At 42.6% G+C, this 25,897-nt stretch overlaps 1 protein-coding gene across 7 annotated transcripts in view; it reads left to right on the top strand.

Moving 5' to 3' along the window:
- Positions 1 to 1,333: 1,333 nt before the first annotated feature.
- Positions 1,334 to 25,897, top strand: part of plppr2a (phospholipid phosphatase related 2a) — a 55,637-nt gene continuing 31,073 nt past the window's right edge. For 4 of the 7 annotated variants that reach the window (XR_015036315.1, XM_085784908.1, XM_085784905.1 and 1 more), the window contains exons 1-2: positions 1,336 to 1,581; positions 7,734 to 7,855. Coding sequence is in view for 5 of the 7 variants with exons in the window: in XM_085784908.1 (XP_085641034.1) it covers positions 7,787 to 7,855 (69 nt within the window). In the remaining 2 variants the exon portion in view is untranslated. Of the gene's footprint in view, positions 1,582 to 7,733; positions 7,856 to 25,897 lie in introns of all 7 variants that reach the window. The other 3 variants (XR_015036316.1, XM_085784907.1, XM_085784904.1) reach the window with 2 other exon arrangements.

Raw genomic sequence — 25,897 nt, 5'->3', positions numbered from 1 at the left:
CATGAATGATATGTATTTTATGGCAGTCCAATTTGTTGAGACTTCAAAATCAAGAATGTCATCCTCATACTTTAGCAGCTGTGGAGAGATAATTCAGGACTAGTTCAGGAGAAAGTTATTACGATTCATCCTCTGGGAACCACGAATGTCTCTATAGTCTTTTGTCAATCTGTCCTGAAGACGTTTACTTGGACAGACCAACCAACTGACATCACCCTCATCTCAAAAAGCTTCTATCCAGTAAAAATCCACTGGCTCGTCCCTGCAGAGAGAAGGAATGCGTCAGAGTTGGTATTGTTGTTAATGGCAGGGTGTGCCCCCAGCAGTTTCTCAGTGAAAGTCGAGTATTATTTTAATAGCTAATTCTGTCTCTTTTATATCTCGTCATGACCCGATTGCAGGAAATGTTATGACAGACTGTCACAATGTTTTTACAGCTCTCAGCTACATCTTCCCCCTGCGTAACTCCGAACTTTCATTCACCTCTCACACTCTGACACAGCCATATGTGTGAGGTCGAGCACACGCAGGCACACAGATGCACTTCCTGTCCAACCCGCTCTACTCCTCTTCCTCCTTCTCTTTCTCTCTCTCTCTCTCCCTGTCTCAGCTACCAGCTCTGACCTGTGATGTTCCATTTGCTCCAGGAACGGCGGATCAATAGCCACGTATCATTAACCTACATCCCAGAGTGTGCTGAGCTGCAGGCAGGCAGCTGAGCAACCGTACACATGTGCAGCCCTCCTTCCCTCCCCACCATCTTCTTAGTCTGCAGCATCCCTCCATCCCTCTTCCCTCTTAATGTTTGGGTCAGGTTCACGTCCTCTATGCCCAATCAGGAAGAGGAGGGAAGGAGAGAGGGATGCAAGGGGATAAGAGGAGGAGGAGGGAGGGAGGGATGGATGGAGGGAGATAAGGGGAGAGATGGACAGAGGGAGAGAAGGGGAGGGATGGAGAGGGAAAACAAGCTTAGAATACAAATGAGCTGACACACATAATGTATGCCCTCCCTTCCTCTCTCTCTCCCCCCTCTCTCTCTCTCGCTCTCTCGATCACTGTCTCTAACACACGCGCGGCTACACTCTCACTCCCTCACACACATGTTCTTGCGCTCTCCCTCTCCTCTGTGTCTCCTCATTGGACTGAAAGCTGCACAGGAGGTAATTTCAGCCACTTAATTTAAAAGTCATCGCTGGTTGTTGGAACAAGCTAATTAAAAGAAGGGTGAGAGAGTGTGTGTGTGTATGTGTGTGTGAGTGTGTGTGTGTATGCGTGTGTGCGTGTGTGTATGTGTGGAAGATTAGGAGACAGAGACACCGCTACTGCTGCTGCTGCTGCTGCTGCTGCTGCTGCTGCTGCTGCTGCTGCCATCTCTCCGTCTACTCTCTCACGCTTCACTGTGGACCAGGAGGCAGCAGGGGAGAGGAGAGTAGGGAGAAGAAGAAGGAGAAGAAGGAGAAGAAGAGGAGGAAGAGGGGGAGACGTGGAGAGGAGATTTTCACGCCACTTTCCCATCATCTGATCTGACATGGCCACCGCATAGGAATCTGGTGCCACGGCAACCGGCAGCTCGGCGACGAGGTGAGGAGGAAGGGAGGGAAGGATGAATGGATGGATGGACAGATGGCAGGTTTCCGAACAGCACGGACACTTCAGACGTGATGTGGAGGTCACTGCGCTGCACGTTCTGCTCTGTAACTGTTAGCCTCATGTTACGTGCTTCTTCCCCAGGTCTTGTAGTGGGTCTGTGGGTGTGTATGTTGTGGTGTGGTGGTGGTGGGGGGGAGTGTCTCTCTGTGGTATTCTGTGTTTTGCGGTGGTATTCCCCAAACAGAAGCCCTAATTATCCAGCGCGGGGTAAATCCTATTATGGCTTTACTCTCCTCCTTCACTTTGTTCTATTAATAGTAGGGAGGGATTGCCGTATAGTCGGAGGAGTGGGGTGCTGTGTTTTTTGTTTGTTTGTGAGTCAACTCAGGTGTCAGGACCAGTGTATTGTTCATGTTTGCAGCCTGTGTGTTTGTGTGTGTTTGTGTGTGTGTGTGTGTGTGTGTGTGTGTGTGTGTGTGTGTTTGTGTGTGAGCACATGAGGCATGACTAGTGTGACTTGTGGTAAAGCATGGGGTTGGAGTTGGAAGAGATTGGTGTGACAATGGCTGGACAAAAAAATGGCCACACTACACACACATACACTTACACAAATGAGAACTGAGGGATTTGCTCAGATCAACAGTGATAGCTCTGGGCTGCAGGTAAATGCTGAAAAAAACAAAAAAATCCATCAGTTCTCCACAGTGAAAAATCATCTGCAGTCAGATGAATAATATTCAGGTGAGGGCAGAGTCAGCTCTCTGGATGTGGCTCACAGAAACAGGAGAATGACTGACTGACAGTTTGCATTTGAACGCTGCATTACTGCTGCACCTTCTCCCCTGTTAGTTGCTGCACCAATGTGGGCTTATGCAAAATGATATGTGATATGCAAGAGCATTATTTAGTAAAGCACAGATGAGTGTAACGTCAAGCATGAGCCAGATTGCTGTGCCCAATTAGCCTTGTGTGAGTGTGTGTGTGTGTGTGTGCATGTGTGTGTGTGTGTGTGTGTGAGGATGCACTCACATACACAGGCATGTGTACTGTATGTCCTGGGGCAGGGTGGTGGACTGCAGAGGCAGGAGAGAGGACATATGGCTGCCTGGGTCTCTACCCTTTGACTGGAGCAGCAGGGGATTCAAATGTCCTGCTCTCCACAATGTGTAAGTGGATCTTGTGTGTGTGAGTGAGTGTGTTATGGTGTTAATTCAACTTTCCCATCTGCAGCTCGCTTTGCTTCTCGTCTCCACCATTTTGATTTCAGTTCTCTCACGTTTTTATTCCTATTGTTGTGTTGTGGGAGTGTGTGTGTTGTGTCTCCTCGGCTTTAAGTCGGTCTTTGTTTCTCTCTCCTAAACAACACACATCTGTGTGTCCGGGCTCAGCTGACAGGTCAGCTTGATTTTCTCTGATTGATAGACAAACTATCAAATTAAGCCCCTTTTGAATTGGACCCCTCTAATCAGATCAAAACCATCTGGTTGCCTCTTCCTTCCACCCAGTTACTCACACACACTCACTCACATGCACACTAACCGTGCAGTTTAACCAGAAATTAACCACTAACAGATGTCACACATTGTGGTGCTGTGATCAAGTCGTGTCATGAATCACAATCTGAAATTCAGTATTTATTATACAATGAATCCCAGTGATGCTTCATTACTTCAACAACTTGGAGGCGTTTCTTCACCTGAAGTGGAGACATGTCAGTTCCAGTAACAGCTAAACATTGTCTTCATTACATGATGTTTTGTGTTTGTTTTTCAAGCTTAATAATGTTAGTAAGCTGGCTAACCAGTTGTTTTCCAGTAGTGCAAGAGATTAACATGTGGAATTTAGTTATATTATGATTAAATTGTCTCTGTGTCCAGTGGACGGACAGGACTGAGATTCTTTTAGGTGTGAGGCATTTAGTCTCTGACAAACAAAAAAGAAATACAAATTGATGAATTTTCTTAACTAGATGTTTTGTGACTAATTAGCTGTTTTGATAATGGGAGGCCACTGGTAAGACTGAATCTAAGGTGTCAAACATCAATACAGTAACTATACACCACTGTATCGCCATTGTGTAGTGCTGTCTAAATGTAAAGTGAGAAATCACTACATTGTATGTAGCGGAATAATTGTATCCCACAATGCACTACTTCTGATGGTCACTAACCAAGCACCATGTACCATCATGCATTGTGTTTTTGCTGAGAAACAGAACATGGGTGCAAAGAAAATTACCTGTAGTGCCTGGGAGTTTTTTGTTGTTCTTGTTGTTGTTCTTGTTTTTAACCCATATGTTCCCTTTACAATCCTCTACATTGAATCCCTGGTTAGTGAATAGGAAATAGTTAGTGAGTGAGTGATTTCGGATACAAACTACTGTAAGAGTGTCTTGAGTCTTGTTAAGAAGTGAAAGTAGCATGAACCACTTTAATCCTGGACTCCTCTTCTAATGTTATGTTAGCTTTGAAAGCAGCTACAATGCTACAGCAGTTACAGCTGACAATATCTTATCTTTCTCAATTTAACTTATAATAACTGACCACTTTTAAGTAAAACAAGTTGGCAAATTATTGCCTTTCAATATGGTTAAAGTGTTACACTATTGGTCATTTAGAGTCATGTTTGTGTCTACCAAATACAAGCAAACACCAATTTGTGTCTGCCAGTATTCTTTTGGCTCAGTTTTTGGTCTCTACCAACTCCTGGAGGAAAAAAAATCTGGCTCTGATCTGCTCCATTATATTCACCAGTTAGCTGCTAACTGTGTATGAGAAGGTCAAGCTGTTGAAAATGACAAAAAAGAGAGTTGAGAGGAGAACAAAACAACTCAACAATGAACTGAAACTCACCATAAGTCTCTGTGATGCTGTGGGAAGCAGCAGATATGAGTGACCCCTCTCTCACTGTCACTTTGATACTTTTGGATGTGGAGTCTTTGGTGCTGAACGGCATCTTTGATCAAGCTGAGCTGAGCAGCTAACCCATAGTGTAATGTAACTAGTTGCTTTTGCTGTTGTGTTGAGATGTTTTTAGTAAAACAATCTAACATTTATTATCTATTTTAACTTGTCCAATAAACGTTTGTGAACTGATACAAGGACGGCATCGTGAAGAATAATTGAATTAGCCTTGAGTTCAGCCCTGCATGCTGAGCAGTGGACAGATTTTCTCACACTAATTAAGCTGCAAACTTGTCACCCAAATCAGCATTCAGAGAGCGAGCGCCTCTGACGAAACCTCACTTCTACAAAATGTGTGTGGGACAGCTCAGAAGTCTGCCTACACCTCTGGGGAATGTAACCTAAGCTTTTGCAGTCCCAGTTCTTGCGGTGAATTCATCCCTGGCTTGGTGTCCCACTTAACAGATTTTAATCATCAAAAGCCTCTCCGCCTCATCTCTGGCCACCTGAGTGGTTTCTCCCCAAACACATTTTCATCACCACCAACTCGCAGCTCATATGCACTTTGTCAGCTGGTGTCCCAAACTGTTGGAGAGAGCCTCTTTGTGCTGCCTCCCGCTGAGGGAATGAAAGACTAAGTAACACTTCCCTTCAGTCTCCAGAGGCAAAGAGACAGGAACGATTCCTCCCTCCGTCTCCGTCTCTCTTTCCCTCTCTGCTGGTTTCTGTTACCTGGGGCCTCTGCTTGTTCACCCTGACAGCTACACGCACACACGCACACACATATAGCTACACAGCTGTACACATGCACACACACACAGTCCAACCAACCCTCTCTAAAAGAAGTCTTGGTTGGCACATTGCGTTGTTCTGCGGGCTGCTAAGAGCTTGGCTTCATGCCTTATTCATCCCTCAGGCCTATTCTTTCCACCAGCGTAGAAAGAATTAGGAGCTAGAAAGCTCTCCAGCACATATCACACCCCTCACCAGCAGAATAGAGGTCAACCTCCGAACTACTGAGAAACAAAAAAATTATTTCTCTCATTTCCTCAGCCTCCTCTCCTCTCCTCTCCTCTCCTCTCCTCTCCTCTCCTCTCCTCTCCTCTCCCGGGTGATTGAGCATCCATATTAATCAACCTTAAAGAAAGTTTGTGATCTGAGCTCAGGAATGTCAGAGATGAAAACATCACTGGATCCAGCTGAACACTCCTACTCAGTTCTGACACTGTTAGCAAAGTGTGGCAGCAGAGATCACACAGCTCGTACTGCAGGCAGTTCACCGTGAAGAATCCTCCTTCTCGTCCTCTAAACGTACTGTTCCTTGTCCTTTCTTTGTGGATTTTACGTATGTTAATCTTCTTTTCTCTGCTTATTTTTTTCTTGGCGTTTGGGTGAAAGCACAGTGAGGCATACTGCTTACAAAGGCAGAAAGCAGTGATTAAAGAAACAGAAAAGCTGAAGTTTGAAGGCTCTACATAACTGATTACATATAAAACCTTAATTTCATGCCGCAGACAGATTATTAATTAATTAAGTCACAGACTATGGAGAAAACATTTAGATACTGCATTGTGTTACTTTTTCAACTTTCTCGTCTATCTGATCCAGTGAGCTGGTTTAATAAATTAATCTTTCATTTTTAATTTAATTTAAGTTAACAACCATGTCAAATAATTCCTGGGACACACCCTGTAGAGCCACAGGCTGAGAGACTCTGCTGAGCAAGGCTATAGTTACCTCTTAGATGCTTTGTAAATCTTGCAAAGTGGCGACATTTAATGGCAATATTAGTTTGATATATTTTGATTGAATACACAGTTATTGTTGAACTTAAAACCAAAGAAGTGGTAGTGCTGCTGGGTCTTCTTGGTGATTATTTGCATGTGCTCTTTGAAAAGTTCAGGTGTGGTTTGATCCCAAAAGTTTACATCTTGACACAAAAGTGCAAGTTCTCAACTTGCACAAGTTCTCTCTGTTTGTTTGTTTTTTATTTTTTAAAAAGCTTTTATTTTACATGGCAGTCATTTTAAAAACAACCAACGCATTGCGACCACCACTGGTCAATCAGGGTTTTTCTCAGCAGTGACCACTAACACACCTGCACACAGCCACTCTATGAAGTGAAGGAAGGAGGAGTTATTGTGTTAGGGACATGGTTGTCAATCAGAAAATATACATAATGTTAGTGTGGCAGGATGAAGGAGGGCCCGGACAGGGTTTGAACCCCAGTCTCCTGGGTAAGAGTCTTGCGCACTGACCATTCGACCAAAGGGATATCCCTGTGGACAAGTAGCCAGGGCGCATGATCAATTGGAGGCAGCACCATCAACTGTCACATTAGTTTTCTTTTTGGTGGAAAGCTGAGACTCTCACCTCAGTCTGTTGAGGCTACAGCCTGCAGCCTGCAGCTAGTGAGCTTATCTTAGCACAGACTGGACACAGGGAAATATACAGTAGCTAGGCTTTGTACAAAGCTAACAGAATCTGCATACAGGCTTCTAAAGCTCATTAGTCAACACATTATCATATTAGGTGTTGTCACACTGTCTGTTAGTTTGCCAGCTGTTTTGCTGATTGTTCAGCACTTAGCTTCCTGCACCAACTGATTACAAGTAACTGAATTGTGTAACTCACTCAGAAGTTTTAATTCCACCAGACATTAACATGTTTCATTATGAGGTTGTTCAATGATCAGCCTGGGTAGTGAGTCGAGACTACAGCGCAACAGTTCTCATTAAAGCACAGCCCAGAGACGTAGCGTGTGACACAGAAGTTATGTATTTGTTTTTGTTGTTCCTCTTAAGGGTGTTGGGGTATGATGCATGAAAATCCAACAAAAGTATCCCATTGGTTTCAACAGTAAACTGAACAATGCACATAGCCCACGGTAGAACTGAGTTCACTTGTCGTGCATGTGTTAAATATTCATGGATATGGTATATAAATAAACAATAATAAGGTATCACAGAGACAATGTGCAAAAATAAAAGCAGCGCTGTGATGGTGCGGACAGAAAGACAAGACATCAAGGATACGATACGATAAACTTTATTGTCCCGCTCGGGTAAATTTGTCTTGGACTCAGCTGCGCCATAAATGCCTTGATGGCAAGGAAACCCCCAGATCCATCCAAAGCTTATTTGTCCTGATTGGATTCCACTTAATCTCACACTCTGGACTTTAATTGACCTCAGGTCGGCAGGTGGACTAACTTGACTTGACCTCACCTCTTTCTTTCAGAATAAGGAGACAGACAGCAGGACAGAGGGACGTTCAGAGAAACGGACAGAAGGATGGCGATGGAGGAGAAGCCGGGCGTGAAGAGCAGCAGCTCCATCGTCCCCTGCTTCCTGTTTGTGGAGGTAAGGAACACATTGACATTTTCCTCTGACACTGCGTCTGTGGACAAACCTCAATATCTCAGCTTGACTATCAAAATCTGAGCTAATTGTCCTTACCAGATAAGCAAAAAAATATATAGTAGCTGAGGAGGAGTTGAGTTTTTGGACACAAATCTCTTTCATATCTCTGCTGGCTACTTCCTCTTTCTTTGGGCTTTCACACTGACTTATGATTTATCTCTGCAATCGCCGATGCTGTCGGCACAGAACAATGTTTGTGGCTCAGAGATTTGACTCTATCTGAACCCCTCTCGTTGGATGCACTTTCCCCTCCTCGCATCACTACAATCTCAGCCTCACTGCTAAATATTTCAGGCTGAACAGTGGAGTTTGGGACAGCTCAGCAAACATGCTCTCCATCGCTGACATTCCCACTTGGTGTCACACATCCTGCCCTGTCCCGGCACCAGGGGCAGCCAAGGCTTTGTTAAGTGTCTACAGTTGTTCTGTGGTGTGTTGAACGTTTTCCAGCGTATTTTTTTGAACTGCATGATTCATCGAGGTGGTTGTGGATGTCACAGCACAGACAGAGTGGATTTTTCAGTTGTGCTGTGGGCTTTGGAGCTGTGTTGTGCAGATCATGCTAAAGGTCATTGTCTGTGGCAGACCGAAAACACACCATGCACAAATAAACATACAGCTACAGCCCCTGTGGAAAGTGTGTGCTGTGTTGTTTGTGAGAGCAGTCAGACAGATGACTCAGAGGGCAGTGGAAGGCCCACTGCCTTTCACCAAATTGTAACTGAGGTGGAGAAAAGCATGAACTGGTGAGGTAATTAGACTGTCTGTAATCTAATTAGACAAACCAAGCAGTCCAGAAGTTCATTGGCTTCGAGTAAGCCAACCATCAGCTTTTCAGCTGGAGTACCCCACGCGTTCAGAGCACTGTCCTGTAACAGATTTAGATAAGCAAAGCTGTTTGTGTTGGACCACTGCATTATAGGTGCATCATGATATTATACAGATGTTGCATGTTTGGATTCACTTTGGTGTGCACATACTGTAGCACACTGCAGCAGCAAACAGGGAGGCAATTTACCAGTACTAGTGCTCAAAACCAGGAGCAGCACAGTGTCAGATGCTGAAAAACCTAGAAGAACACATTTTGATGATCAGGAGATCTGCCTTTTTCTTGAAATTCAGAGAGTCCTGCACCCCTGTTTTGTAGTTGGCTGCAGAGTTTATGTCACTCTATATGATTTTTTAAAGATTTGCATCTAGCTGGTTTCATGCATATTAGATGAAATATCAATGCCCCAAAATGTTTGGTGGAAAATATGACAAACAATAGATAAACAAATTAATTTCACAATATTAATTGTCCAGTATTGTATGATGACAAAGCCATTTATATTTTGCAATGGTTTGCTTTTGCCTCCACTGTGTAGCAGTGAGACATTCACTGAGTGTTTGATCATGTCACGTTAGTTGATGGGAATGGGCTTGCAAAGTGTTGTCTGAGAGACTCGACAGCACTCATGGTAGTGATTACACTTTCTTTATCATATAAGATGTACAGCAAGAGGTCAGTCTACTGCTGACTACTTTTGATTAAGTAAATTTGTTGGATTATAATGTCTGAGTTATTTGCTGTTTTAGGTATTTACTGTATTTGTCCAGTAGTAGCCAAATTTCTGAAATGTTATCATAAAGTCTAGTTGGCATCACAACTGGAGAGGTATAGAGTGTACCTGAACACATCATCAAGTCTTCCCTGTCCACCTCTTGTACTGTACCTCTGTGCCTGGCGGTCCCCAAACGGGACCAGCAAACAATAGTTACTAGAACCTGCCCAGCTCACGTGAACCTGTCTGTGAAACACTGGTCCCCTCGGTTATAATATACTGTAAAAAGCTCTCCATTAGGCCACTCCACCATATGCCTCCCACACATCAGCTCTCATCCCTTAGGTCTTAGTCAATTCCCTTTCCTAGCCCTACATCTGTGTGTGTGTGATAGAGAGAGAGGATATTTCTGTCCATTTGCACTGGGCTGGAGAAGCAGACAGGACCGGAGAAAAGAGGCCAGCAGCTGTTACCTGTAATGGAGGCAGTGAACGAGGTCTCCTTCTGCTTGCAGAGTTACAGCATGAATGTGTGCATGGAAACTAGAGAAAGGCTAAAGCTAACAAGTTATATACAATAGTTTATATGTATTGACTGAAATAACTGATTCAAAGTGATTTAAGTTGTATACCATGTTGTGGAGAAATTCTGCATTTATCTGTGTATCATATGCAAATAGAACAGAAAGAACAACACTGGAGGAGCTACAGTAGTCAGGACAGAACTTTTTCTTAAGCCATGCACACGCACTGTATATCAGCAACAGTAAAACTATTTTAAAATGATCAATCCTTCATTGCAATATGAGTTTTGCAGTGTGTCCACACACAGAGCACTTTAGCTTCATTTTTCCATTGTTCTTTTCACATGTCTTTTTATTTGTCATTGTCTTTCACCATACAACACAACACATACAGTATGTGAGGATTTTTTGGACTATTTTATGTAATCCTGTTCTAACAAAAACGCTCTTTTTTAAACTATATTTTTGGACTTTTATGCCTTTAGTTGATAGGACAGTTGTAGAGAGACAGAGAGAAGGGGAATAACATGCAGCAAAGGGCCACTGTTGGAATCAAACCAGGGCTGCAGTGGCGAGGACTGTAGCCTCTGCCTATGGGGCGCCTGCTCTCCCCACTGAGCTAAACAACACCCCAACAAAACACTCTTTGACTACATTGTTTATACACAGTATGTTTTGCTTTTATTTTTAGGATGAGATCTAATAAGTGTTGATTAACGTTGGCTTAAGCTGCTGCAGTGTAAACCAAGGTTCAACAGACTTGCTGTGCCTTTTGCGGTTGCCAAGGTATCGATGGTCACTATCTGGGGGAGGGGCTTAGTGAGTAGTCAACTGATTTAACCTAAAGGAGCCATATGTCAGTACTGCTATTGATACATTACATACAGTACAGTAGTTAACAGTAGCATCAATAGCTGTTACCCACCAGAGCAAAGAAAATGTTTTGAGTTCAGCATCAAACTTACTATAAGTCATTTACTCACCAACAGGTGGGTCCAGTTGAAAAAGTAAATATTAGCATGTTAACCTGCTGGGCATCTGTCCTGAAGACGCCCCCACTCATAACTCGTGACAAGAAATGTTTGGTGGCAGCAAAAACAGCCTTTAGAGGCTGAATTTTATATTTGTCTGAAGGCAGCCTTAGTTTTCTTCTGTATTAACATTTTGTTACATGGTACATTCTAGTGAATAATTCAATAGTCGGGCTACATGCAGGAAAGGGGAACTAAGACTGTTTATTATGCCACAGCATAAAAGTCTGCTGCCAGCCACTGAAGATAATTATATTGTAGTGTTATTTACCATATGTAATGTTTCTGTAGAGTGAAAATATTAAAAGGGCTCAGCGGGGAGGACAACATAATTTGCTAAGGATTGGAAAAACATGTTTTAATCCCTGGTATACAGAGAACTGATGTATTATTCTCCATTTAGATAAAATCCAGCAACAGGCCTCTTGTTGATGCAAGTTGTAAAATCAGGGCACTGAGTCACAGTCTGAACTGGGTTTGGAGGAGTCGATCTGATTACTGATGCTGTTGCTAAGCAGATAGCAACATCACAGGCTGTTCCTCTCTCTCTCTCTCTCTCCCCCATTCTTGCTGCTTTGTTACAGCATAACTTCCATTCAAAGTTTTTGCAGAGCAATGGTTTTCTAACTCTCGAATCTGGAATATGATAACAGAGGATGCCTTTGTATAAGAATTATACAGAGCCCCTATTGCTCAGAATTACTTCCATAAAATCTTTTACTTTTTTTAATTAGCACTCAATTCAGAGATGTGTGTTTTTGTCACAGGAAATCACACTCAAACTAAAATGAAGGATAAATCTTATATAGTAAAAACAGCTGTTTCCATACCTTAACCTGACTGTATGATAAGATATACAGGAAATACATTGTCAAGACTGTAATCATTTTCATGTTGATTATTGATTCATGAAGAATTAAAGGAAGATATCAAGAGATAATGAAAGAAATACAGTAAAGACATACAGTTCATTGGTGTGGTGTCAGATATCAGTCTGTCATGTTGCTCAATAAAAAGTCAGTTTAGATGACATGTTTATACTGTATGAAGGCTACCTGGTCTTCTTCCACCTCTGTGGTTTCCTTATCCCCAGAGTGGTGGGCTCTTCTCCACACTATTGGTGGTCAGGTTCTGATCTGCAGCCTCCTCCTGCTGGATGTTTTATATAGCTTGTCTTCTGTACAGACGTGACTTGAAATCGCCTCATATTAACTCAGGTACCATTGTTGTGAATGTCAGAATATGGTTCCAGGCTGTACAGTTAGTCCCTTTGGATGCTTGGTGCTGAGCATGAATGCTATCTCACATCAACACCCTCTTTCATACTTTTCAGTCAGCCAGTCATCCAACCATTTGTCCACATGGAGACTCCCTGGATTGGTTGTCAGTCTGTTGCCCACACATGCATCCATAATCACACCTTCTGCGGCAATCCAGAGAAACCAAATCACATGCACAGTGTTACCTGTGTGTCTCCCATGTATCTAAGATACATACCCTGGAGCCTCTCCCTGTCAATCAACAGCGCTTACCACTGAGCCACGCAACTGCCTTAAACCAGATGTTATTATATTGACTGTTAGGCACTTTGTGTTTGTTTGGTGCTGTCACCACTACAACAGAAAGGATTCAGGTGTGATTTCTGGGACATTTCTGCATATTCTGTGATCGCCAGGAATTCATACACTTACCCAGTCTGGGCACTATACGAGCCGCCCACGGCCATTAATATGAGGATGGCTCTGTCTGTCTCTGATGGACACATGAATACATCCTTTATTTGTGTCTATGTTGGCTCAGCGTCTGTTTCATGCAAACACACACACGCAAATTTAAAACAAATAAACTACTCATTTAAAGATGATGAATAATGATGATTAATCGTCTGCATCATGCTGAGTAACCACTGCCCTTGTGCTGTGAACTGCACAGAGCAACGTCACTGAACTATTACTAAATTAATATTAGAGAGACAGGCTCGGGGCCACGAGGCGTTCTGGAGCGGACTGCAAAAATGGCAACGGGGAAATCTGTGAGTAGCTGCTCACTGGCCAGCAATAGAAGAAAGAGTGATGGAGAATATATTAAAGGAATAGTTAAACATTTTGGGGAATAAGCTCCTTTTGTGATCTTGCCCAGAGTTAAGAAGATTGATACCACTTTTATGTCTGGGCACTAAAGCTGGTGAGCACAGAGCAGCATGAGAACTGGATACGGGGGGGCAGCTAGTTGCTAGTGCGTTTTCCAACACGTTAAACCAGTGGTTCCCAACCTTTTCTGGCTTGTGACCCCATTTTGACATCACAAATTTCTGGCGACTCCATCAATCAAGATGCGCCATGCTGCATTTTATTTGAACTCAATTTAAATTTGAGAAAGTGAAAGTATAGAATACAGTTGTTGAGGATTGTGTGTGGTGTTTTTAATCATATTTTAAAGAGAATAATAATTAGTTTAAAAAAAATTTTTTATCAGCAATTTTTTAAATCAATTATTGGACATTTCAGGCAACCCTATTTTAATTCCAGACGACCCCACATGGGGTCCCGACCCCCAAGATTTAAAAACACTCTGTTAAAGTGTTCTTGTATGTTTAGTTAAATAACTCATAGAGCTGGTTCATTCCTGTCCTGTGATGAGGAAAGGTGTGGTACTGCTTATCAGCCACCCCCCCTGCACAACATCAGCTGTGTGTGTGTGTGTGTGTGTGTGTTTGTGAGACGTGACACTGATCCATACCAAGCCAGAAAGACCTGCTCTTTTATTTAGCCCCACACCTCATCAGCAGTTACCATGGAAACCAATCAGCCAGACTCATTCTCCGTCTCTGCTCTCTTTCTTCTGACTCCTTTCATCCTCCCTGCCCTAATCACAAGTCACAACCTTTTCTATCAGTGCTACCCACTCAGCCATCTTGTCCTGCGTGTCTCCTCCGTCCCTTCCATTTTGCTCCGTCATTTCCCATTTCTCTGTGTGATTCCCCCCCGCCACTGCTCGTCTTTTGTCTCTGACTCCGGCGAGGGGCCTCTCCCAGTCATTCACTGCTGCACAGGCATCGACACCACCTCTCGTTAATTTCTGTTTTAATCCTGTTTTATTGCCTACAAATCTATGTCATCATCTCCCCTCTGCGTCTAATCCAATTGTGTCACGACTGATGATACAATAAAATGAATTCTTTAACCGTTTTCACCCGGGGAACAAAAACGAGTGAGTCATTCTCGCTCCGGCACATTTTATTTACATATTGTTGATAATTTTCTGTTTGCTGCTGTCTCCTTCGCCCTTATGCGTTTGTTCTCTGCCATCTGGGGACATGCTGGCAAATTTGCAGTTTAAAAGTAATTTCGGTTTAAAGCTTATCTTAGTGTGCTTCAGTGAAGAGTTGTAATGGAGAATGCAGCTTTCAGTTGTGAGGAGTCTCTGATTAGACACTTATCCAGACCAGTGGAGGGGCGAACATAAAGCCCCATTCCACCACTGTAAACACTTTTTACTGCTCCTCACAGCTCTGCAGGCAGGCTGCTGCCGTGGTCATGTGACACACACTGGGGGCTGTTTAATGTGACCTTATGACCTGTATTACAATTTGGCATAAATTCAGGCTGCAGCTTAAGGTCTTGGCATTTACAATTTAAGACATTTTCGATTTTTATTTCTGAGGTGCATGCCTATAAAACCTCTTACGTCTTCAACAAGCAGTAAACAAAAAGAAAACAGGCAGGAGTTATAATCTTTTTTGTCAAATCAAATCAAATGGTGCTGTTCAACATTAAGTACAATCAAGACTCAAAACATCAAAAGAACAAAACAGCACAATAAAAGCAAGTAAACAGACTAATGAGGGAGGCAGCTTATCTTGGCTCAAATGGCAGCCTCCCTCTAATTTTATGAAATAAAAAAGATTCACCCTCTCTCCGCCCCAATGACTGACATAGTCACATTAAATTTCAATTTACAGTGTCAGTCTGAGTGGTGAGGAGCTTTACTCTGAGAATCTAGTTGGTTTTTTAACACAGAGTTGCAGTGATCTTAAAGATGTCTCAAACACTCAATCTCCCATGATGCAGATTGCTCCAAGTGCTCTCTAATTGGTTTAGTGTGGGTGGGATCTGTTCCATTGTCATTATCTAAATGAAACCACATATGAGCTGCCAGCATCTTAATCCTGCTGCTCCCTGAGGTATATCTTGCCGACATGAAAGCTGTGGACTGATGTCTTACATTAATCTTACTGATAGGAGCCCAGGATTATGAAAACATTTATTTCTAGTTGGGGGGAAAAACAAAATCTGTGGGCTTCTGCTACTTCTGTTTTCTTTTCTTTAGTGGTCCACAGTGTCATTTTTACCAAAGCCAACATGGACTTGAATTTGATGTTGCTCTGATATGATTTACGAAATAAAGCAGAGTTTATGCAGTTTGTCCACTAGAGGGCACTGTTGTAACACAGCTGAAGCTCCCTCCGTCGAAACAGTTCCACTGCCGTCGACTTGTTTGGAGCTTTTGAGTATTTCATATACTTCTGATCTTTATCTATCAATAGGAGATGTGACACTGCATCATGGCTCATGTTCTCACTCAGCTCCCTTTGAAAAAAGTAGAATCTGTCTCACAAGTGTTTCCATCATAGATGCACACACACAGGCTCACAGGCCTCATTAACACCTGAGCAACATGCAGAGATCAGACGGCGAACACATCGGCTCCTTTCGGTGCCTCCTCTGTCTCTATAAATAGGCATGGTGTGTTTAATGGTTGGTAACACTCTGGTAGCTTCACACCTGTCACAGGAAGTCTTCCCAGTCTGACAAAGCCCCCTCCCAGCACAATCTGTCACACATCCAGTGGGCTGAGCATACAGATGTTGGTGGTAGATACACAAACGTATACTCATAAGGATATGGTGGGTAAATGCGCATCCACTTGGAAAAAAAAAGACAAACATGGAACTCAGCACATGCATTTTACAGTGTCTCTGAGGTGTGATCAAGCAGTTTATATTAGATGTGACAGGAGCAGATTTTTCTTTGGTTTCCAGCTGGTAAACATCATAACCAGGACCAACTGTATGATGCTGTGTGGCAGCTTCAAATTGATGCTGTGATGCATAACAAGTCTGAGACTGTCAGACCTGCGCTCTGATGAGAAACAAGTAGCGTGTCCTTCGGCTTCCTCAGTATAATACCCTCTATCAACAGACACCGTGGGTTTTCATCCCACTCTTTTTTATAGTGTCACCTGAAAATATCTTTTCTTCCCTCAACTTAGCGTCTACTTAACTACCCCTGGCCAGTAAACACAGAACTTCATCCAAGAGTTTGGTGGTTTTACCAGAAATGAATGACAAAATGTTTTTTTAACAGAGAGAGAACTGAACAGTGGTGAAATTGTGATGACATGTTGCTAAAAACAACACTTTTCTCTCCCAGTATGAATTGTTTGCAGTTGTACGAAGGTGACAATAAACAAGTCACTAGACTATTTATCTATTATGATTACACTGTGTATTGTGTGTTGAAGAGTTTCTTCCTTCACACCTCCCAGTAGCAAACTCACAGACTCTCCTGGAAGGGCCCCACTGTGCCTTTCTTGTTTTTTGTGTGTGTTTTTTTCGTGGAAGACAATTAGGTCTAAAGTTAAATGAAGCACTGAAAGCTCACTGATTAATTAAGACCTTCCTACTCTGTACTTTTCTCAACAATACTAAAGTCTCTCTTTCTCACTTTCTCATAAATAACCCACAATGGGTAAAACATTTCATAACCCTGCGGTTGGGTAGGTGAAATAACCCATCTTTTTTTTTAGTGTGCACCTCTCCACTCTGTCTGCGGCTCTCATCACCAACTCAATTAGTTGTTGTGAATCTCTAAAGCTGCACTGATCCACATTTTCTATATTAACAATGGGCCAATTACTGAAACAGTGTGTGATGTGAAGGTGTCCCAGATCACACTAAACATTTGGAAGGGACTATATATTAAAGTGTGGAGTGATACATGCTTGGAGAGTAAACTTTGGGAACATGTTTGCCGGTGCAGAAGTGTGGCTTATTCCTGTTATTTCCTGTGGTTTTTAAAAGTTTGGTGACAACAACACCGCTGCATGAATCAGAGCAGGCTTTAAAAAGACAGACAATAGTTGTTGGCAGGATTGATTCACTGTTGTTGTCTTTTTTGGTTTGTTGTTCATGGAATCTGTAGGAAGGAAGGAAAAAAAATTGGGAACATCAACACATTTGTGCTTTAAGATGTCGGCTTCATCCATCCTTAGCTGAAAACAAAAAAACGACAACATTCAGCCAAACCCTGCTTCTTTAACCGCTGCTCTGTACTCTGGCTACTTCTGCAACATTACTTATTCATGGGGAGTGAGTAATACACAGATTGCACACTGTATGACTTGGCAGACAAAGGAGTTTGGAGCTCGGGGCAGGTAGCGGGCCAGTAATAGCTGTTTTGCTGCAGTGTAATCTCTGTAATGTGCATGCACAGGGTTTCCCCATGGTGCTGTGTGCACTGCAGGGGTGTCTATCTGAGCGCATTGAAGACATGCAGAGAGGTGGCTCCCCGGCAGCGTCTCTGCTTGTTTCATTATTATACCGTATCATCTGTTGAAAGACCATTGTGCGGCAGAACAGATGACGGCTGGCAGGAAATGAAATGAGAGCAACATGAGAGGTGTTTTTAGAACGAGGGGGGAGCGAGGACCGGACTGGAGGATGATTAAAGCAGCGCTGCTCTCCTCCTCTTTTCTCCAGCTCCCTTCGGACACTCCTTTCCCTTCAGCCTCTTTTTCAAATAAATACAGCACAAAAGCTCCCACTCTCCTTCTCTCCCCTGCTCTGTGTGTGTCTGTTTTCAACTCACCTGCACACGAACACATGCTCACTCGGAGAAATGCAACGCGGCCAAACTCTTGCAGCAGCCCTCTCCACTGCCGGACCTCCTCCTCTTTCTTTCCTTTTATTCAATCACCCCATCTCATCCTGCTCCCATCATCCTCCCACCCTCTCACTTGCTCCCTGAACACCTCCTCTTCCCCATCTTCTTTCTTCTCTTTCTCCTGCTGCTGGTACTTGCTCGGCGTCTCTGTGAATGCACCACTGGCTCCACTTCTCTTTCTCACCACCATTCCTTCACATTTGTTTTACCCTTAAGTACCCCATCTGAACTTTATAGTCTATGAATTACTCTTCTAAACATCCTCTTATTTTCATTCTCTTGCTAACAACTGACAAACCTTTCAGGGTCATTTTCATATGGAAACCATTTATTCAGTTTCCCAAGCCTATTTATCATGCTGTGCTCTGTCAGAGCACTTGTACTGTATAGATTGGCTGTGCAAGCCAGCTCCAAACATTATTGTTTTTAATGCAGTTGTTTGTCATCATTTGAAGAAGATATCAATAGAGAGAGTGACAGTGCATGCTAAAAGAGTTGTAGAGAAGAAATGTAGAGAGAAGCAGCAGTTTTCAAAGAATGGCAACATGTTTGTTTTCCATACAAATCACTGTACAAATGCAATCGAATGTCATTTTACGCATTTATGCTGTATGGTTCAAAAAATCAAAAGAGAACAGATGGTGAAGCAAAAATCCCATTATTAACAACATGGGATGACTCTTTTCAGTTATATAAAAAGGTTAATGAGTCTAACATCAGACAGTCTGTGCTGTGATCTAGGACAAAACAAAAACATTAAATTGTGTCAGCATGAATCAAATATTGATAAACCGATGGCCTTCCAGGAGCCACACTGGGCAGATCACATGCATTAAGCCTAAATCAATGGGAAGCTAGTGTGCACAGATCAATGAAGGCAGCTCAATCATTAACTCTCAGAAAGGGCTTGAAGTCAATTACTTGTTCTTTTCTGCTTCCACAATTGTCAAGTCATTACATAGGTTTTAAGCATTGATGTAATAGTGAGTCTCAATGCAGACGGCTGCACAGATATTTGAGTTTTACATTTTTAATCCATGTCTGGATCTAGATATAGATCGCCCTCTAAAAGCACAGAATACAGGTGTTTGATTGGCTCATTCAATTAAATGTGAGAGTTTAAGTGAGGACAAACTTTCCAATTCTCTGTAGACCAGGGCCTAAAGGAGGCCAGAGGTTGGAGAGCACAGGACGTGGCCTCAGACCCAGCAAGAAGGCTGCCAACTGAAGCAGGAGGCTCAACAGGGAGCTGCTGCTGTATTTAGAATGACAGATTAGAGATCAGTGCAGACCAGTGAGCTATTCCAACTCCTGCTGCGCAGCTGTAATTAGCACTGACTGCCTGTCAGTTTCCAGTTCACACAAAATAACCCACATTAGGATGACAGAAATCTTCCTGTTTGTAGAGCTTTGTCAAGACTTTTTTGTTTGTTTAAGGGTCCCGTAACTCAACTCTTCTCTGTGTTTTATTTGTAGTTTTCATATCCATGAGAAGATTTGTTTGTTGTGATGAAAAACCATCTCATTATAGTTTCACAGCTCCCTCGTTTTTCACTCTGTAGCACTAGTCATGCAGCAAGGACGTTTTGTGTCGGTCTCTCCTCTAACTAGGCGACTGATTTCCGAGTGACACATGGCCAACCACAGGTATTGGATTTGTTGCAACAAGTTTGGAGAAAAAAATGCATGAACTATAATAATAAAAGGATACAAATAAAACAACCATACCATAAAATCAAAACCGATATCTCACATTTTCTAGATTTATACTTGGAAAGCTATGAGCTGTTAAGTTTGAAAACAGATCATTTTAGACATGTTGTTTTGTGTATCTCTGTTGGTAAAATGAAAATACGTATATACTCAACCGTATTTAAAAATGCTAATTAATTATTGTAAATCATAAAGGTATGGAGGCTCTGGTTACATGTTTCAGTGTCTGAATACAGGCTGTGTGTTTCTCCGTGAACTGGGCCTTTTGATACTTTCACAGTATTATTACAGAACCTTGAGCTGCTTTATAATCAAACAATACATGGACCTCTACTGTTATACAACATGGGACCTTTAATGAAGGATATGGAGGAGACAAAGGAAGTGGAATATGTGAGTAGGAGTACAATCTGTGGGTGGTTGATGGTGGTTGCACCAGCACTGTGTTGGTAGGTAGGAGGTTTTTGGCTTTAAACCTGAGGAAACAGACTCCAACTCAGTAAAAAAAAACAAAAAAACAATACGAGGTCACAGTCTTAGATGATCAGACATGTTTTTTTTTCAGAATATGTAGCAGAGGAAACCAGATGCATTAAAACATTTTTTTTAGTGCTTTTGCACTTCCCGTTTGTCATATTATGTAGCACCTCTCCACCTTATCACTGAACTTTATTGCTGATGGTTGTTGACAGGCTTAGTAGAGTTCACTGCAGTTTAGGACAATGTATTTGTCTGCCACAAACACATAGTCATACACATGTACATGTATATGAACCATTAAAAATATGTATAGAACTGTATTTTTTATTGAACTGTAGGGAGTCACGTTTTATTTTGTTGGTTGGCTCAGCTAAACACAAAGAACAAAATCTGAAGCTCCCAGATTAACATCTCTATAAAAACTTAAGTCTTATCATCACAGTAACTGGAACTTTATCCTTCACTGTAGCTTGGGGGTTCAACACTCAAATTTTAACAAACCAGAATTAATTTAATTGAAGTACATAAATAACTGTTGAACCTGCCACAGAAAGCAGTATAAAGTTGATATGATTCATTTCATTTGTTAGCATGAACCTAATGACGAACTCGTGTAAGACATTGAGTAGTTACATACTGATATTAGTAGTATTTCTTCATCCATTGTTTTTACTGAACATAAGTCCACACCAGCACTGTTTTTGGTCTCCTCCAGGTCCTGAGGAAAATACTGTATCTGGTCCATTAGCTGCTAAATGATTCACTATACTTATATGTCTCTAGCTGCTGTTTGTAGCAGTTGAATTTTTGCTGAAAATACAGTAGTTGCCTGCTAAAAGTGAAACCAACACTGTGACAGCAGTAAGAGTGAAACAGAGCAGTCAAGTAAACAACCAGACAGCTCAACAATGAGCTGAAACTCACTCTAAAGCTTTTAAAAGCCAAGTGGAAGACGAAGATTTCGGTTTTAATTCTTTGTAATTTTGTTACTACGAGGTGAGCAACACTTTGCACATTCTCATGGTTAGTGTTCAGTATTTGTTTAAAGTTCCCAAACTGGCACAAACCAGTGAAAATACACATATCTAGTGTTGTCAAAGCCTGACAAATACTATGCATAGAAAATAATATGCTAATGCACATACACACAGGTCAGAACAGCAGACAATAAGGTGGTTCAACATTTCTCCAACTTTCCATAACCACCCTACAGCCTGTCTGATAGCACACAAAGGCCCTTGGCCATCACACACACATTGTATTTATTTTGTTTTACATTTCAACAAGCTGAATCACAGCCATCACCTTTGATGCTGTCAACACTGTGACTCTCTGAGAGATGGAGATAAGCAGAAGCCTGTGCAGACAAAAGAGGACATGATGAGGAAGAAAATGGAACAAGAGGAGGAGGTGGTAAAGTTTTTGGGCCACCACCCCAAGCTCTGCACCTGTTACCCTGCACCCCTCTCTACGACACCGTTGCCCTCCACACCCTTCTGTCCTTTCTTTCCCTCTTCTTCTCCAGCTTTATTTTTCCATCCCTTATTGCCTTCACTCCTTCCACCTTTTCTCTCTTCTCTGCCTTCTTTCATTCTTTTTCAATCCCCTCCTGCTTCACTCCCTCCTCTGGGCTCCCTCTCCCTCCTCCAGGACCGCTGTCATGCCGGCCAGGTGCAGTGTAGCGTGCGTTGATGGCAGTCCTCTTAATGGACAGCATGTGTCTGACGGTGGACCCCTGTGCCTCATCGCCCTTCTGCTCTAAATCCTCCGTCCGTAAAACACAAAACTGCTCTTTCAGGCAACAGCGCTTTAACAGCATCGAGGGATATGAGAGGAACCTCCAGAGGAAGCCGGGGAGAAAGACAACAACACAGAAAGGCCAATATTTTGACCCTTGTTAGAGCTTCTGTGGCTGTTACATATCTTGTGGAGGACTGTCTCGTAAAGGTGCAAAATGTAACAATTCACTACCTACTCCTTATTATCGATTAGTTACTTTTTTAACTTTACAAAATGATTATCAGGGGGAATTTCCCATGGTGGTAAAACTTGTAGCTGCAGTACAGTGCCGCATTTTGTGGTAAATCTGTTTGATTGATTATAGCAGCACACAGGAAGAGGGCAGTGTACCTCCAGCACAAACTGAGCTATACCTCTAAATGACAATGGCAGTGGCCTTGAGAGGCTGATGTAAAAGTCCCTTTGCAAAATGTTTCTTCTCTTTAATAGAAAACAGCAATTCCCATGTTTATATTGATGCACCAAAATCAGTGTGATTACTATTTGTATTGTGGTATATTAGTATACTGTAGACATAGATGGTTCATTACCTACAGGACATTCATATCTGTGTGCTCCCAGTTAGAGCTGAGAGTTGCTGTGCACAGAGAAGAAAAAAAATACTGTTTCAGACACTTTTAAAAACACCCACCTATACAATCAGACATCCATTAAATGTTCATGTGAAGTATTTTCAGTGGTTTATCTCACCATGACAACAGCATTTTCCTGTGGCACCACATTTTTGAATCGCTATCGTATTCTTACATACAACCACACCTACAGAGAGTACTGCATTAGGCTGTAGCTGCAGGTCAGCTGAGGGAATCAGAAAGTGGATAGAGGCTTAAATAAGAAAGGGTGATTGAGCCAGGTGAAATATATCAGTGTGGGGGGGGAAACAATCACAGACCAGCGAAATCTATAGAAGACAGGAGGCAAAATAGACTGGGGACACATTTATTTCAGAATAAAACAGGAAATAAACATATCTTTCATAAAAACCTCAGATAGGGGTTTCAGTCCAGCGGCGATCCATGCTGGTTCCAGTTCACGAACACAATTTTGAACTGGCCAGCGCATTCAGACCGAAAAAATAATAGGTTCGGAACCTGAAAAGTCGGTTCGCAAGGGAAACAAAAATAGTTTGTTTTTCTATGCGAACCGTGATATCATCATCAGTGGTTGTGTCTTCTAGGCTGTGAAGACGAGCAGGAAGGAGGAGAAGGCAGCGACTGACAACATGAAACGCTAGACAACGCAACAAGAAAAGCTAGTAATCAGTACAAGAAAGAGCAAGTTGTATGCCGAATTTGCGGAAGAAATGGCCATGGCTGTGTTCACTTCAACACCAGACCAAATAATTAATAAACTTAAAAAACTGAAGAAGGGTTACTGAGACAACAAAAAAGCCATTTTGCCACTGTTATGTTTATTTCCGCCAGAGTAGCACAGAGTAACGTCATCTCACTGTGGTTCTGATTTGGGAACGTGGGCTGGTTCACCAGAAAGCTACATTCTGGAGCCAGAAGCAGAACCGTGTCTGAAAGCAATAAGAGCCCCCTCAGCCAGTTTATCAACTCTTTTACATTGTTTTGGTGTCAAAATCGACTCAACTACATTTCCACATGGATGATCAAGACATTAATTTTAATTAAGTCAAGTCAAATTGAGGGGGGAAAAGGCAGAAGTGCATTTAACCCTATTAACAGCTCTATATGTTTGACACATGTTCATCATTATAGAAGCTGACCTTCACATTAATAAAGTATTCATACAGTTCATTAAGTATGGCTAACGCTGTAAAGCTGTCAGTCCCTGTTTTGAAGAAAAAGATTATGTTCTGAACTTTTGCAAGGACAGCATGTTTTTCTATCCAGGGAGGGGAGGGAGGGAGGCTGGGAGGCTGATCGTATTTTTTAGGAGCGGCTCAGAGCTCACTGTGGTGGGTCCTTCACACGCCGTTGGCTGTTGCTGTTCCTGGACTTGGTCCCAAAGTGTTCCCAGAATGCTTTCCATCTATCTGCACCATGTTTTCAGCCGTCTTGATGTCACAGCAGCTGTAAACTCTCGCTGCCTTTTGGCGTCACAGTCATTACGACGACGGGGCCCAGAGTGTCAGCTCTGCAGATGATGTTGAAATTCAGAGGTACAAATGTGAAATATTCAGCAAAGTTATATTTATTTAAGATATGATATGTGTTTGGTGGAGGGAAAAGGGGGGGGAGTGGAAGAAATGTTAGAGGAACGAGTGGGAAATGAAAGAAGACAGGAGCTCCTTTGAAATGTTGGGGAGGTTAAGTTATAATGGAGAGAGAGGAAAAAGGGGAGAGGCTGGGTCTTTGAAGGGAACGAGGGTAGCAGGCTTTTAAGAGAGACACACTTTGACATTTCTATTGTCATACATACAGATATCAGGTAAAACAGGATAGCCATCTGAGAAAAGGGCAGAATCTCATCATCGAGTGCCATTGGGGATGTGATGGTGCTCAGAGGCTGAGTACCTACTGAATGCTGTGCCCTTTCAGAGAAACATCAGGTACAGCGTGAAGGAAAGTTTCTTGACTTAGTTTGTCTGATGTCTCTCGCGTTAAGGCCTAACGTGAGACAAGCTGATGTCTCTCTCCTCCATGTTCCCACTGAACTACGTGAGGCATTGGAGACTCAGTGATGATGGGACAAACAAACGTTAACTCTCGAGTTAACTCGTCACAGCGTGCCGAACGTTCAGGACCATTGACGAGTTAACTCGTCAAAACCGTTTTTTTTTTTTTTTTTTACAGATTATGATAATAGACACTCTCAGGTACCCTGTGTGTGAATATGGTAGTCCTCTGATATGTAAAACTACAATCATGACATAATGGTTTTTATAAACTGTGTGATCTTGGTTTTGTTTGAGTAATTGGTCTCCTTGAATGCTGCTCTGGGGACAAAGTGCAGCGTGCTGTACGGCTGTCGGCTACACCGTGTTGCCAACTTGGCGAATCTGGCGACTTTCCAACCCTCTTGGCGACTTTTTTTGTCAAAAGCGAATAGCGGCAAATCTAGCGACTTTTTCCGGTGCTGTTAGAAACGTTTCTGGTTTGGAGATTCGGACCTGAAAGTACGTTATCACTGCTGTTTTCACCGTGCAGCAGAGCGGGCGCTGTGAGCCGGTGACACAGTAGTGTCACTGAGCTGTCTCCACTGCGGCCAGAGACCCGAACCGCTGCACTCCACGCCGCCGCATCCCCCAGATTTGCCTACAAAAATACTTATTTAGCCGTAGAAATGATTTGGGAGACATGCCACACTGCAGAGTACCGGTAAAATGAGCGGATTGCCACTTTACACAAAAGTGCATTTTTCTCTGAAACTAGAGCGGGAGCTCCGTTTTTGAAGAAACCGAGCTCTCTTCTTCTTCAACCACGTGAAAACCGTTTATTTCTAGGTGATGTACAGAGTTCGCTTCGACGTGAGAAAAAAGGTAAACAAATAGCCAAAAACATCCGGTCCGGAGCAGATGTGCTGAGCAATTAGTGTGGTCGCGAAAGAGTTAAAGGAGACATATTATGCCCCCTTTCCACAAATTAAAATAGTTTCCAGGTGTCTTAAAAAGACATATCTGTGACATGCTGTGGTCAAAAACCCCAAGGATCAAACATCACAGCTCTTTTCATCCACTCAAAACCGCCCTGTTCAGAACGGCTGGTTTCAGAGCCTGTCCCTTTAAATGCAAATGAACCACTGCTTGCCCCGCCCCGCTGCTTTTACCGGTACCAGGTAGGGGTGGGGTTATGCAAATTTTATTCACATCACTGGAAGACAACTGAGGGAACAACTCATAAAACCACATAGGGAGCCTGAAAATGACAGATTTGTTTTTGTCAATTCTCGCATTTTGGGGGCCGGAAGGCAAGACAAATACCCAAATATATGTTAAAAAAGAGCCTTAAAAAAAAAGTGATATTGTGATATTCAGTGAT

Source organism: Trachurus japonicus, chromosome 8 (assembly GCF_045865225.1).
Source record: "Trachurus japonicus isolate A0001 chromosome 8, Traja_1.0".
In the NCBI taxonomy this organism is placed as follows: domain Eukaryota; kingdom Metazoa; phylum Chordata; class Actinopteri; order Carangiformes; family Carangidae; genus Trachurus; species Trachurus japonicus.
Note: the sequence above shows the minus strand (reverse complement) of the source record. Positions and strands in the feature narration are given on the sequence as shown.